Source organism: Ambystoma mexicanum, chromosome 3q (assembly GCF_040938575.1).
Source record: "Ambystoma mexicanum isolate Mex_15411 chromosome 3q, UKY_AmexF1_1, whole genome shotgun sequence".
NCBI classification, from domain to species: Eukaryota; Metazoa; Chordata; class Amphibia; order Caudata; family Ambystomatidae; genus Ambystoma; species Ambystoma mexicanum.
The window spans coordinates 164,744,690-164,757,502 of record NC_090926.1 but is presented as its reverse complement, the minus strand read 5'-3'; the positions used below and the strand labels follow the sequence as shown (position 1 = coordinate 164,757,502).

General features: G+C 45.3%; 1 protein-coding gene across 1 annotated transcript in view; it reads right to left on the bottom strand.

Annotated features, from left to right (window-relative positions):
- The window catches only part of SLC4A8 (solute carrier family 4 member 8), an 846,795-nt gene that overhangs the window by 156,155 nt on the left and 677,827 nt on the right, over positions 1-12,813 (bottom strand). Inside the window, exon 15 of the mRNA XM_069653405.1 lies at positions 7,104-7,209. Within this exon, the coding sequence (XP_069509506.1) occupies positions 7,104-7,209 (106 nt within the window). The remainder of the gene's footprint in view (positions 1-7,103; positions 7,210-12,813) is intronic.

Sequence of the window (12,813 nt, the reverse complement as noted above, 5' to 3'; positions counted from 1 at the left end):
AGAATTTTGTGTGCACATTCGCGAAATGCCCCCCAGAGGCATTTCCCAATTGGCCAGACCTAGTTTCTAGGGATTCATTTCTCATCCTGCGCTTGATTTGGAGCCCAGATAGAGGCAGGCCGTTGTGTGCGAGAGGAAGCGCTGGAGTCGAAGATCAAGGCCTGAGAATGTGATCCCTTACTCGTCACCTCCTCTGGTTCATTAGTGGGGTTTAGCACAGGAGTAGTGAGCATATAGCATGCTGACCCGAAAAACAGCAAAGGGTTAACTGCGAGGTCTACGACTCTCCGGCGTCCCTTCTTCCACCTGCAGAAATTAATGTTAATCCGATCTCTGAATACAGTGGAAAAAAAATCTCGAATCCCAAAATTTCGATTTTTCTTTTTCTTTCTCACCTTTCAGCACAATTTTATGTGGAGGAGACCTCATGCAGCCCTCCCCCACGCTCCCCTCACATTATGTATTACCCAAACCGACCTCCCACACAGAGTTGAGCTGACATTCGCAGTAACATTTTTTGGATTCGGAATTCTGGGCCACGATATTATGAAATTATACCATGTCGATCTGCCTGACCGATTGCACGCACAATGCGTGGTGACTGCTCTGCTGTATGCAACAAGCCCTCGCATGCATGCCTCCTACTAGGCAAGTTACTTTACAATTCTCTTCAGGCTAGTGGGAGGTATTGAGAGTTCCTTCATGTGGATACCTTCCTCTGCTGAACTCACTGCCTCCACAAGACTAAATGCGCTTTGAACTCCCACTCAGCCGCTCCTCGCCTCCCTCCTCATTGCTCTTTTTTCCACCTCTCTTGTAAATCCTCTTTCCCATTGGCGGTGAGACTTGCTCTGCTTACATGGAACACATCTAAGACTTCAGTGCACTCATTATTTCCCAGCTTTTCCACAACATGAATGGCTTACAGTCGACTCCTAGCTTTACGTGAAGCGGCCATTCTGAGCAGCGCCGCCATTCCTCTCGTCTCCCTGTGGGCCCGCCTTTCTCCCTTCGATGCCCCGCCTACCAGCAGAGCGACTTTCTTCAATATACTGCCCTCTTCCTTGCTTGCTTGCTTGCTTGCTTAAAGGGCCAGAGTCGGCCAATTCAATTCATCCTCCTCGGAGAGCGCTTGCTTAGTCACCCGTCCTGCTTGCATAGATCAGGAAGCAGGCTGCGCAGCCTTTGCCGCCCTGCCTGTGGTGGACATTTGGACTGGCATCATGACTCTCTGCAGTACGTTTTTCCTCCAAAGTCTAAATTGTATAGCGGGGACCTTTTGCATTTGTACCAAAGCCCTTCATGCAATTTTAATGATTTGTCCTACCTAGTGCAGAAATGAAGGTGTAAAAAGCAGGCACACCCCAGCTTTTATACATGTTTTAACTGGCAGGCAGTGCAAACTGATTAAACATAGCCTGCATTATATGCATCGGCAATGTGAGACAGGCATGGTAACACACAAGAGATGACCAAGACAAGAGAAATGTAGTTCAAAAACCTTTATTTTGCTTTTCAGGATGGTGTAAGGCCTATCTTGCCCCAGCTCCAAGCGGGGAATGTTCACTATCGGAAAGTAAACTACGGGAAGCCTTAGGCCGTCAGCCCAAGACAAAATACTGTCTGTGTCAAAACCCATGCTTGCCCTCACTTATATAGAACAATGTGTATGGGACTTGGTAAACTCAGTAGTGTTCAAAGTAAAAATAGTTTGGCAATAGAGTTCTTCTGTAACTCCCTTCCCCAAGTTCAAGGCACTTGGGATCACAAAGTTCCACAGGCTTATCAGGATTAATTTGCTAAAAGTTCAGAGCACCTTAGTTCACAAGTTCCTTTTGTTTATCGGTGCTCCCTTTCCCAAACTCAAAGCCCTCTGGTTCACACTCTTCAATGGGTTTCTCGGGCTTCCCCTGCCCAAGTACAAACTTTGATTTCACACCAATGTTCAACTTGTCAAGTTCCACTTTTCTAAACACAAAAGAGTTCAACTTGCTTCTGTGGGGGTACCCTTCCCCATATTCAATGGAACACAAGGGTTCAACTTGGTTTATTCAATTTCAACTGTCCACGCAGTTCACTTATTCAATGGGTTCTCCCCTGGTCGTGGCACAGTTGTCAGACCACACGATACAGGCATCACAGGTCATGCAACCAGGTGCCTTGGGCTTTAGCTGTGCCCTCTTGTTAAAGTACATTAGCCAAAATAGGATTCTCTTTAAACATTCACTTTCTTTATAAATTACTGTTTCTTCCTATTTTCTTTACTCGGGTTTTTGTGCATCTTCTGTGTCACTCCCCTGCCTGGAAATCTTCCCAGTAACTTTTTTTTATGGTGGGGTCGCTGTGGCCCTCCTGGATCAATCTCCCATCTGGTGGCCACGCCAATGCTTAATTATTCATTATAGTTTTTCTTGGGGATTTTGCTCACACTTCATCTTTTCACACTGCTCCACTTATCCCTCAATTCCTTTTTGCTCACACTTAACGGCTTCACACAGCTCCCCTTTTCTAAAGGTCGTCTTTCTTGACACAGAGGCTGTTTACTTTAAAGTACATTTCACATGGAGACTTTTGGAGACATCCCTTCCATTCTAAGAAGGAACGCGACCACTCGTATGTATACTTTAAAACTAGATTGAATAGAAGTTCTTCCTCTAGCGTTCGCAATCAAAGTCACACAGGGTTTCCAGCCTCTTACACTCACCGGCTCCCCTTTGAAGACTTCCCTTTCTATTGCGCTTGCCACACTATCACAGTGCTCCAGGAGGGCAAGCACTCCTCTTGGTGGGTGGAAGAATGGCCCCTCAGCTGGCTTCCTTCTTCTGCCTCGCCTGTCACAACAAGCTCCAGCTCCTATGACACACCTGCCTGGACCAACAGCCTTCCTAGTCCCCAGGGTGTGGGCGCTTTCCAGGCTGCAGCACTGCACACAACTGCTCCCCTATAGTCTAGCCGACAGTCCCAGTAGCTATTAGCTCATTGCTTTATTTGGACCGATGGGTAGAGAGGGGTCTAACGGCATGAGGACACATGCTTCAGGTACAGCCAGTCCTCTGGCACGCCTCATGTGCGCTGGCGAGCCTGCTGCTTTTCATCCTTCAAAAATGTGACCGGAAGTGGGGTAACTGGGATCCGAAGGTTAAGAATCACTTTGAAGAAGTTTTCATAAGATATGGTGGCCCAAAGTTCGAGGAGATGTGCACGGTTTCTCTCTGTCAATGTTAATGGTTTTACAACACATAATAAACAACGTATTTTACTAGACCCCTTTCTGGATACACCAGCGTAAATTATTTTACTTCAGGAGATGCATTTCGAGAGAAAGCCCTGTCATGGAATGGATTCTGAATGGTAGATGGACTCAGGAATCAATCTCTCGTTAACAGTAAAGTGAAAGGAGTTGGCCATTTTGATTATGAAAAATTCCATGGCATCAGGGATCTGAATGACCGACAAGCACAGCGGCTGGGGATCTCCTTGGTAACAGAAGGGCACATCAAAATGGTCCTTCCAAGTTACTCCACCACTGATTTATTCAATGCTGATGCTATCCAAGTGGGAACCTCTATAGGTGGCAGTTTTAATTAGATCGCGATTGGTTGGAAGGAGGGAACACTGGCTAAAAGATTGTGGCCTTCTGGTTAGCAGCGTCAAGAGGTAGTGAATGATGTGATTGACAGTAATGGTGGTTTGCACCAGCTGCTCCCTTGAAGGGCTGGTCTCGCATTCTTTCTAGACAGCACCAAAGTCATTCTGGAATCGGTTGTTCTATAGCTTCAGCGAGTCTTGTGTGTTCCAGGACCTTGTTTCTGCAATAATCATTATCCAATGGTGTTACCGGTTTGGGTCCCTTTTCTCCGCTGCTGTGGAGGCTCGCTTTGCTTACATCGGCCATCTTAAATACTTATGTTTGCTCATTATGCTGTACTTTCTCCATGACAACAGTGTCTTTCAGCAGACTCGGATCTTTACATGAGATGGCGGTGTCCTGCTTCTTTCTTCCTCTCTCGTCCCACCGCCGCCTTCCCAGTCTTTCTTTGATGCCCTGGATGTCAACATTGCTGGAGCCTGGTGGCAAGATAACACTCTTGAGTAGGGCAGAGTTCATCATAGCTTCAAAGGTTTAGGTGGAAGACGTGTGTTTTTTAAAATGAACAGACTGAGATTGGAGTGGTTTGGGCAATCACCAAGGCACACGTCACAGGCAGATCACCTACCACCAGGTGGCCTGAGGCTTAGCCACCACAGTATTGCACAGACTGATAATGAAGAAAACAACAGTGTGTGTTTTCCTAGCGTAGCAAAATAATAAGCATGCCAAAAATAAAACAATAGCCCGATTTTTGAACTAGTTAAATCCACGCTGGTTAATTCCCTGCAGATGTTTCTGTAGGTAATAAATCCTTACAATACAGATTTGAATTAGGAGGAGCTTGAATCTACAGTTTAATGTATTCAAAGATCAAATAACAATTTCTATTTAGTAGACGTATCACTGTGCGCAAATTACAAGAAGAACGACAAGCAATCAAAATGGGAGACCCGCTGGCTTCGTGCATAAAACCTTCGTTGAACTGCACGGGAGCTGCCCATTATGATTGATTCAATTTCAAATGTCTTTCTCAGCATATATACGAGTATGACAGGTGTCATTCTGGGCCAATTGTCAGCTGTAAACATGAATAATTGAATGAAGCCATGACCGTGGCTTTGCAGCAAGCTGCTACTCGCGGTGTGTTGGTCGGGTGAATAGAATGCTTTTGACCTGGTGAACTGGGGGGGTTTTGATGGACCATCCTGGAATCGATATATGGCCCAGCTCTACTGACCCTCTGCCATTTACCTAGTATCAGTGTGTGTGTGTGTCTATAGAGATATATATATATTGGTGTTCTGAAAACATGTCCGAATGCACCAGCCACAAGGCTGTCAGGACTATACTGCACTGATGATCCCTAATAAGGGTGATACCAGGTATGCGGCTACCCTGGCAGCCTTGCAAAATGTCTGTCTTGGGTTGATTTAGCTGTGTATAAAGTAGCACTGCCCTCTTGGACAAAGAGAATTTCCTGGTGAAAAGGTTTGCATTTTGGCTAGTTTGCATACCCACAATGCCTTGCGGTTGTGGCTCAGAACTGGAGGTTAACTTCCAGCAACGGTTACTAGGTGGCTAAAGGCACACTTCAGGGGCGACTCCCCGTTATGCCTCTGCACTCACAGGTTCCCCCCTCCTCTCGCTCATCCATACGAGAGTCCCCACGGCAAGAAAATGTGAAAAAACCCTCAGAATGCGTAATGCATTCAATAATGTCAACTTATAAAAATACAAAAATATCCAGCACCAGTGAAGAGGACATAAAAAAAGGACTCCATCAAGGCATCGTCATACACACACCTTTTATTATCCTAATTCGGCAGCAGAATCAAAAGCTGACTGGGTCACAGGTACCCAGCAGCGCTGTCACCAGGTTATTTGCAAATGTTGCACTGTACTTACACTTCAAGTCGGAAATGTTCACGGGGATCTTTTAGACCCATCAGTGACTTCCGACAGGTGACTGAGTTTACATTTAAGAATGCCAACACCAAGAATACCTTGAGGATCAACAACGCGAGCAGGGACTCAAATAGGTTTTATGTGGATACCTTACGTTCTGGTGGCTGCATGAACTGCCAGTTGCTTTCACATAGGATAGTGCCTTTATAAACTTCATGATTGTAGAGCTCAGGATCCTAGCAATGTCCCTTCTTCTAGGAGCTTTATCATTCTAAACCAGACTGGGGGTTGCAGGCCCAGAACGTATGGTTGATGGCTTGCCTGTTCCACTTTGTTCTTGTGCTGAAGTGCAGCGGCACTAGTTTTTCCAGCTTGATGCCTTGCTTGCAGACTCACTCTTTCCACACTAAAGCCTGGCTTGCAGACTTCAAATTTCTCGTATGAAGTCTTACTCCCTGGTTCCTGTTCGATGCATGCGTGGGACATGGGTTCTTTGTTGCCATTTCAAACCAAAACCTTGTTGGCAACAGCTGTACCTCGGTTCTCTACTCTTTGCTCTGTGATGCCATTTCCAACCTAGGGCCTGTGTTTCCAGACTGCTTTCTTTCAGTCTTACGGTATCATTGGGCCTCCAGCTTTCTATGGGTCTTTCTAGAGGGAGTGATCGCTCTGCTGTCTAAACTAGTTTCCTGCCGGTCCTGCCCTTTCCTTCTCATGCCCTTTGCACTGCTATGTTTTCTATTTCGAGCCTCTCATTTAGTTTACCTGGCCCCTGTCATTCACTCCACGATCCAGTCCAGCGTTTCCTTTGAAGACTTTCAAAGACTCCCTTTTAGCCTAGCCCTGCTTCAGGAGAACTCTTCAATCTCTTGTAGTTTACATCTATTTCAATGAACTACCTCTCTTTATCAAGGTGGCCAGTAACTAAAATCACTGTGCATACTCCCAGCAAATCTTACCTCAACCCGTTCCCAGCCCCAAACTCCAGTTCGGTTATTACCTTCGTCCAGTCCAGTTATATTGTACAGTTCAGTTCCTCTCAGTACAGTCCACAGCTATTGTCCAGTCATGTTACACTGTCCTACCTGCTGCCTTTCTGCTCTGTTGGCGATGGTCTTTATCAGATGCAAGCTAAACAACAAGCCTTCCCAAATTCCCCCATTAAACCTCTTGATGTTTTGCCTGTGTGTCCTGACAAATTACTCACTGAACTGCAGTTCATGTTAATGTTAAAGGATATTTAGAGCACGCACTATCACCACCGTTGTGGTCCCCTGGCGTGCTTCATGATGTCACTATGTTGGGTAGGGATCTGGGTAGGCAGCTGACAATTTGCAAGGGTTGATTTAGGATGATGTATGTTCACTGCAATGTGTAAATGTTCATAATGGCAATTGTTCGAGAGATTTATTGGAGGATTATTGAGGAAAGTGCATCACTCTTGAATGTAACGTACAGTAAACGTAACAGAGAATGAAAAAGTGTGGCGAGAGTACACTAGACGGAGGGACTGTAGGCTACACGGATGACCAATTCTGTGAACGTCTTGACCATCAACACTTGTAATTATATAATGCAGACAATGGTCGATGTGGGACAGACTTACGCTGACGGTGAAGTTGGCCCAGTTCACTTCGGATGCAGAAATGTTGTGCTCGCTCCAGTACTTCAACGTTTGATTGGTGGGATTTTCAGGTTCGGTGCATTTACAGCTGTGAAAGAAAACAGGTTACAATGGCTACAGATCGACCAATCCAAACAGAGGATCATTCCATTACCATCAATAACAGAAACTCCCATGGACGAGAAATGCTCATGGATCCAGGATGCCAGAATTATTTGAGGCTTCTGGCAAGAGGAGGTGAATCAAAAGCTACTGGCAAACGTTGACTCTGTTCTAAAGGGCTTGGGGCACAACCATTAACTTGCATCCAAGCATACGATGATGGCATTATAACACATGTACTTGTTTTTGGATGGGAAATGCAAAAAAAACCCTTTTTCCCCCTCAAAAAATGGCACATGGATTTTTGTGTGCAAAAGTAGACATGTTGCTTAAGAACATCCCAGCCTGGTTGAGGAAGATTTGGGGAAAACAGCGAAAAAGCATTATTACGATCATAGATGAAAGTGGAGTTGCGACGCATGCACTCGACAACATTTTTACGACAAATCATTGCATTAACCGAGACCCATATAGAACAACATACAAGAATATGTTTCAAGCATGGTCAATACATATTTAAATAGATTTGAAACAAATTATATGCAAGTCAATGAAATCATACCACAGGATATTGAATCCCATTTAAACAGGTCAGGACAGGATACAAGGAGTCTGACACTTATTCAACTCTGCCCTCATAATCCATCTATCATGACTTAAATGTTAAAGTCATTGGAACTTGTTAAATCCAGAACCTACTAGAAGCTTAATACTATTATACACGTCAGCAATGTACGTTAAGTGCACGAGGAGTTGATCGAAAGCACTATCGAGAACGACACCTGGCCTAGTGAAATCGTTGTTTGTCTTCCCTCTATTCCCCCTCCCTTGCCTCGTTGCACCTTGGAACACTTGTGTATAGGCGCGTTATAAATATCATATTATGGCATATCAAGGTACTACAGAAAATACAACTCCTGAGGAGTCGCGCATGGAGGAGTCGGCATGGCAGTATATCAACAAGCTTCCATTTTTGTCAAGAAAAAAATACATTTTGCAACACCCAATTAGTCAATATCGCTAAGTACAGTTTTACAGCAATGACTGGCAACCCACAAAGCGTGCGCATATAGCTCTTTCTATACCAGGCTCATCGACCTACTCCTTTAATTGCTATGAATGAGAAACACTTAGAACATGCATTAGAGAGTCAATGGTTCACTTATTTTTCTATTTTCATTCATTTTGTGGAGCGCTTACTGGGTCTGTGGATTCAGAACACTTTGTTGAAAGCGGTAGAGGGTGAGAGGAGAGCTGAGGAAAGGGTCAGAGGAGATAAGTCAGGGCTGTATGTTTAAAGAAGAGGGGAGTCTTGCTCCTGCGCCATTTCTAGAATTTTCTGTAATTAAGTCATTCTCAAGAGGGATCCGCCGATGCAAGAGGTTCACAGGTTGGATCCTTGTGACTCACTGTTTTGATATCTAGCAAGACCAGCTACAAGTCACTCTGCAAGGCTGACCACGGGTTCCTGATCGGGTGGTAGTGGTGCAGCGAGGTTTCAAAGTGATGCAGTTGTGAAGTGCTGTATCCACCAGGCAAAGAGTGGACTCTCTGCTTGATGACCAGGCCGTTGCGGAATGCAGACCATGTTGGTTGCAGGCGTCGAGGTCAGACCAGGAACTTAGACTATCCCCAATTTAATTTGCATAACACCAAAGGGAGAATCGTAATTTCATAAAATCAGTGAGAGTCTGGTCTAAGGTCGCCAGAATTCTGGGCGTTCAGGTTTCGACCAACTGCACGCTGCAGCCTTCCATCACTTCAATTGAAGAACATGGACCAAAGTGAAAGGGAAGTCAAAGAAAAGCCCAGGAGTGAGGTGGTGACAGCTGTAAGGAGTACATCCTTTTGAAAATGACATTACCCTAAACCTACAAAGAGTTTTATTAAGATTATCTTTTCATAAACCTCCTTCAGTAGCATATCACAAGGAAAGGATGCGATTGAAGGAGTGGCTTCTAAGTTGCCACAAGCCCAGTCATTCTGTGATGGATGGCTGAGGGAAAAGTAAGGGCTTATGAGTGGGCAGACAGGCTTACAAGTACTGACTTCTGTTAATCTTCAAGAGGATTTGTTCTTTGGTAGACCCAAAATACTATCATGGTGTTAATCTCCAGGGTGGTCTCAACACCAAATTAATATTACTATTTTTCATTGAGAATAGATGGTGGCAGATTCAGAGATTTTCTATACAATTCTGCACTAGCAAAAGGGAAAGCAGGAATGTCCCGAGTCTGCCATGCCTGCAATGTAACAATAGCACTGAGGGAGAACCTACACAACATCCCTGTAGGGGCAAGCCACTTCACCACACAGATTCAGCAAAAATGGATTGGGCTCCTTCTGGAAATAAAATGATTTAAATAAAACAGACTGTGCGTTATCAACTAGTACTCTTGTGGAAGATAAATCCTTTCCTCTCACCAGGGTACTTTAGAACCATGGCCCATGCACTACTGATCCGACACCTCAACCAAGAAAACACACTCATGAAGGCAGTTTGACCACAAATGTAGCCCCCTACATGCCAGACAACATGCCAGTGATGCCAGCTCTCCCGTCTCCGAAATGAAGTGCACATGTTCTCTCTTCCAGTCAGGCTACTCTTCAAAACAGCCTGTATAACATACAAAGCAATGGGACGAATCCCCAGATGTCACTTCTTTAGGGGAGCCCCTTCCCATAAAGACAGGGAGGTGAGGACGGGAACTACCCGATAGTTCCCCCTGGGGGCGGTTCTCAGCGTGTGGATCTCATGGGGAGGGAATCATCCTATGGGATTAGTGATGACCTGGGTAGAACATGGTATCTATAGCCCACCTAACCCTAACACACCTTCCTACCCCCCCCCCCCACAAACACTCCTTAGTATTCCTAACTTTCTGTCATGCCACCAATATAGAAAGAGTGTGGACTCCTCAAGGAGCATGAATCCCTGAAGTACTGAGACAAGGGAGAGACCAATTGACTCACTGGAACATAAAGATTGGTACTGGTATGAAAAAGCAGTTCAGAAGCATAGAAAGCACTCATGAGAACCTGGGTGAACAGTCTCATTGTTCAGGAAAACAAATTGAGCAAGGCCCATACAAAGCTTACGTGGGAAACCAGGAAAGGGAGAGAGGCCCTCCATGGAGAATCTGCGAGCCTGGGGAATGCCTGGCTAACCAAAGCACTCTAGCATTTGCAGGAGAACTTACCAGGCAGGCAGAGAGGCTCCTAGCAGGTCCAACATGGAAGGACCATCCCGCGAAGCAGAGTAGCGGATGTCCTGGACAGCTAAGCAGAAAAACTGCGCGGTTGCAGGAAGGTGCACCCGCTGAGGATCTGTGAGTGCCGCGGAGATGCATGCTGGAAGAGCAAAGAAGCCCAGAGAAGCCTGAAGATAAGGGCAGCGAGCCCTGAGACCAACCGGGCTGAGACAGTAGATACCTTAAAGGAACAAGGGCTACTGGGGTGTTTCAAAGGGTACCAGAAGGCACTGACAGGTGCAGGAGCTACGCATTTTGGGGCCAAAAGGAGGCCCCTACAGTACAAGCTAAGACCTCTAGTGAAAAAACTGCAATACCAAGGGGAGAGAATCCCACGGGTCTGCGACCTGCATCCTTCTATGAAGAGTAACCCAAGTCATCTTCATAGTCACAGTAACTGGCAGGATAGTGAAACAGGTCTGCAGCACCCAGTCAGGAGGGACACATGGGTCTGCCAGTTGCATCCATAAGATTGGGAACTCATGTCAAAAAATAAGCAAGCTGGGTGAAGTGACATATCCCTCCCAAAAGATGTGTACGAACTACGAAGTCTGAGAAGGGCATGGAGAATGGAGTCATTCTGCCCAGCCCTGTGAAATGAAAAGCAAGGAGACCTCAGGAGAGGGAATAAATGCCTCCTGCTGTCTTCCCAGAAGATTGTGCATCGTGAAACCAGTTAAAAGACGGACCACAGAAGGGAGTCATTCCCTGCGCTCTGTGAGGAGATTGAGAACCATATACCTGCAGAAGGGAGGCATTCTCCAGAAACGCAATAGGGAATGTTTAAGTTGGGACTTTCTCTTTTGCATTGAAACTGAACCCTTAAAACGCTAGAAACTGAAACAATGTTTGTTTCCTCAGAAAGGAAGTGAGATCTGTGTAAAGAAGTCATTCTCACAGACGTAATTTCACCTACGATTGGAACTGTGGCTCATTGTCCAGAAGAAGGGAGTCACTCTTCGGGACCAAGAAGACCCACTACCGTTGTTCTTATTAAGTATAAGTGGAAGGGATAGAAGTAGGTATTTTGACACAACAGTGGACTCTATTTTCCAGGACATTCGGACCGATTCTTTAGTTCTTTATTAGAGGCATGGAAAACCCATCTCGGAGTTAGGGAGAGATAGGTTACCTCTTTATTTTTACCAGAATAAAAGTCTTTGCCAATCACCATGCCACTATTGTGTCAAACTCCTACTTCTGCACCCTACAACCCAGACAACTGCCTACTTCACCACAAAACTCATCAACACAGTTGGCATTCATACCTCTAGGAATTAGACTATCGAAAGGCATGGGACTACATTTTGCACAAATAAAAAAACAGGAAACACGTTTTCTCTTGTTACGCACCAGCCTACTGGAATACTATCCTGGTCAAAGGTATGACAGCCCTAGTGCATTTCCAGTACAGGACCTCAACGACCGTGCTCAGCTGGGGTTATTTACGGAATACCTATGATCTTCAGCTCTCTATCCAAGGGGGAAACCGCCAGTGTGGGGGCAGCATGTCCCATATACGCAGCGAAACGGTCTCCTCTCTGGCACAAGCTTACACTTTTGCTGAAATCCTCAACCGAAATGGTACAGCGTCCATTGCCCTCTTGCTCCAATTGTTCTATATATTGCCTAATACAAATACAAACACTTGAAGTCCAAAATGTCAGAGTGGGTGTTTTCTGCCAAGTTGAGGTTGGGAAGACAATCGATGCTAGCCTTCCCTGCATTTAATAAATGTCAGTGACATGTTTTGTTAAGACAGAGTTAATATACTCCAATCATTACAACACAACCCATGAAAGTGTGGGACGTGACAAAGATCAAAAGGCAAATAAAATAGTGACTAATATAGGAGAAATGGAGTAGCCATGGGAAGGGGATGCAGTGCCCATACAACAAAACAAGGAGTGGTCCTCATAAAAGGGTGGCAAAGTCCATAAGAAATAGCTCGGGGGGATGTTAGTAGAAAAGGTGTAGCAATCTACAGGCATGGTATTGAGTGATACTCATTAAACATAAGGAGCGGGGGTCATGGGCGGGAATGCACTGTCCAAGGCATGGATAATAGATTCACTTTCAAACATGAAATGAAAGGTTATATTATGATTCTAGCCTACTTGTATAGACCTTACTTTTTGAATAATGACAGATAGAGTCTTGGTCCAAAATAATTTGAGGCAGAAACATCAAACGTCATTATGGAGCTGCAATGGGGAACCTGAATTACCAGATAATAGCTTAAGCTATGATGAACTCCCTCTTGAGTTCCTGACCCATTTGGTAGCTATAGGAGGGTCTAATTTCTCCACTCAGCCACTTGGAGCACTTGAAATCTCTTC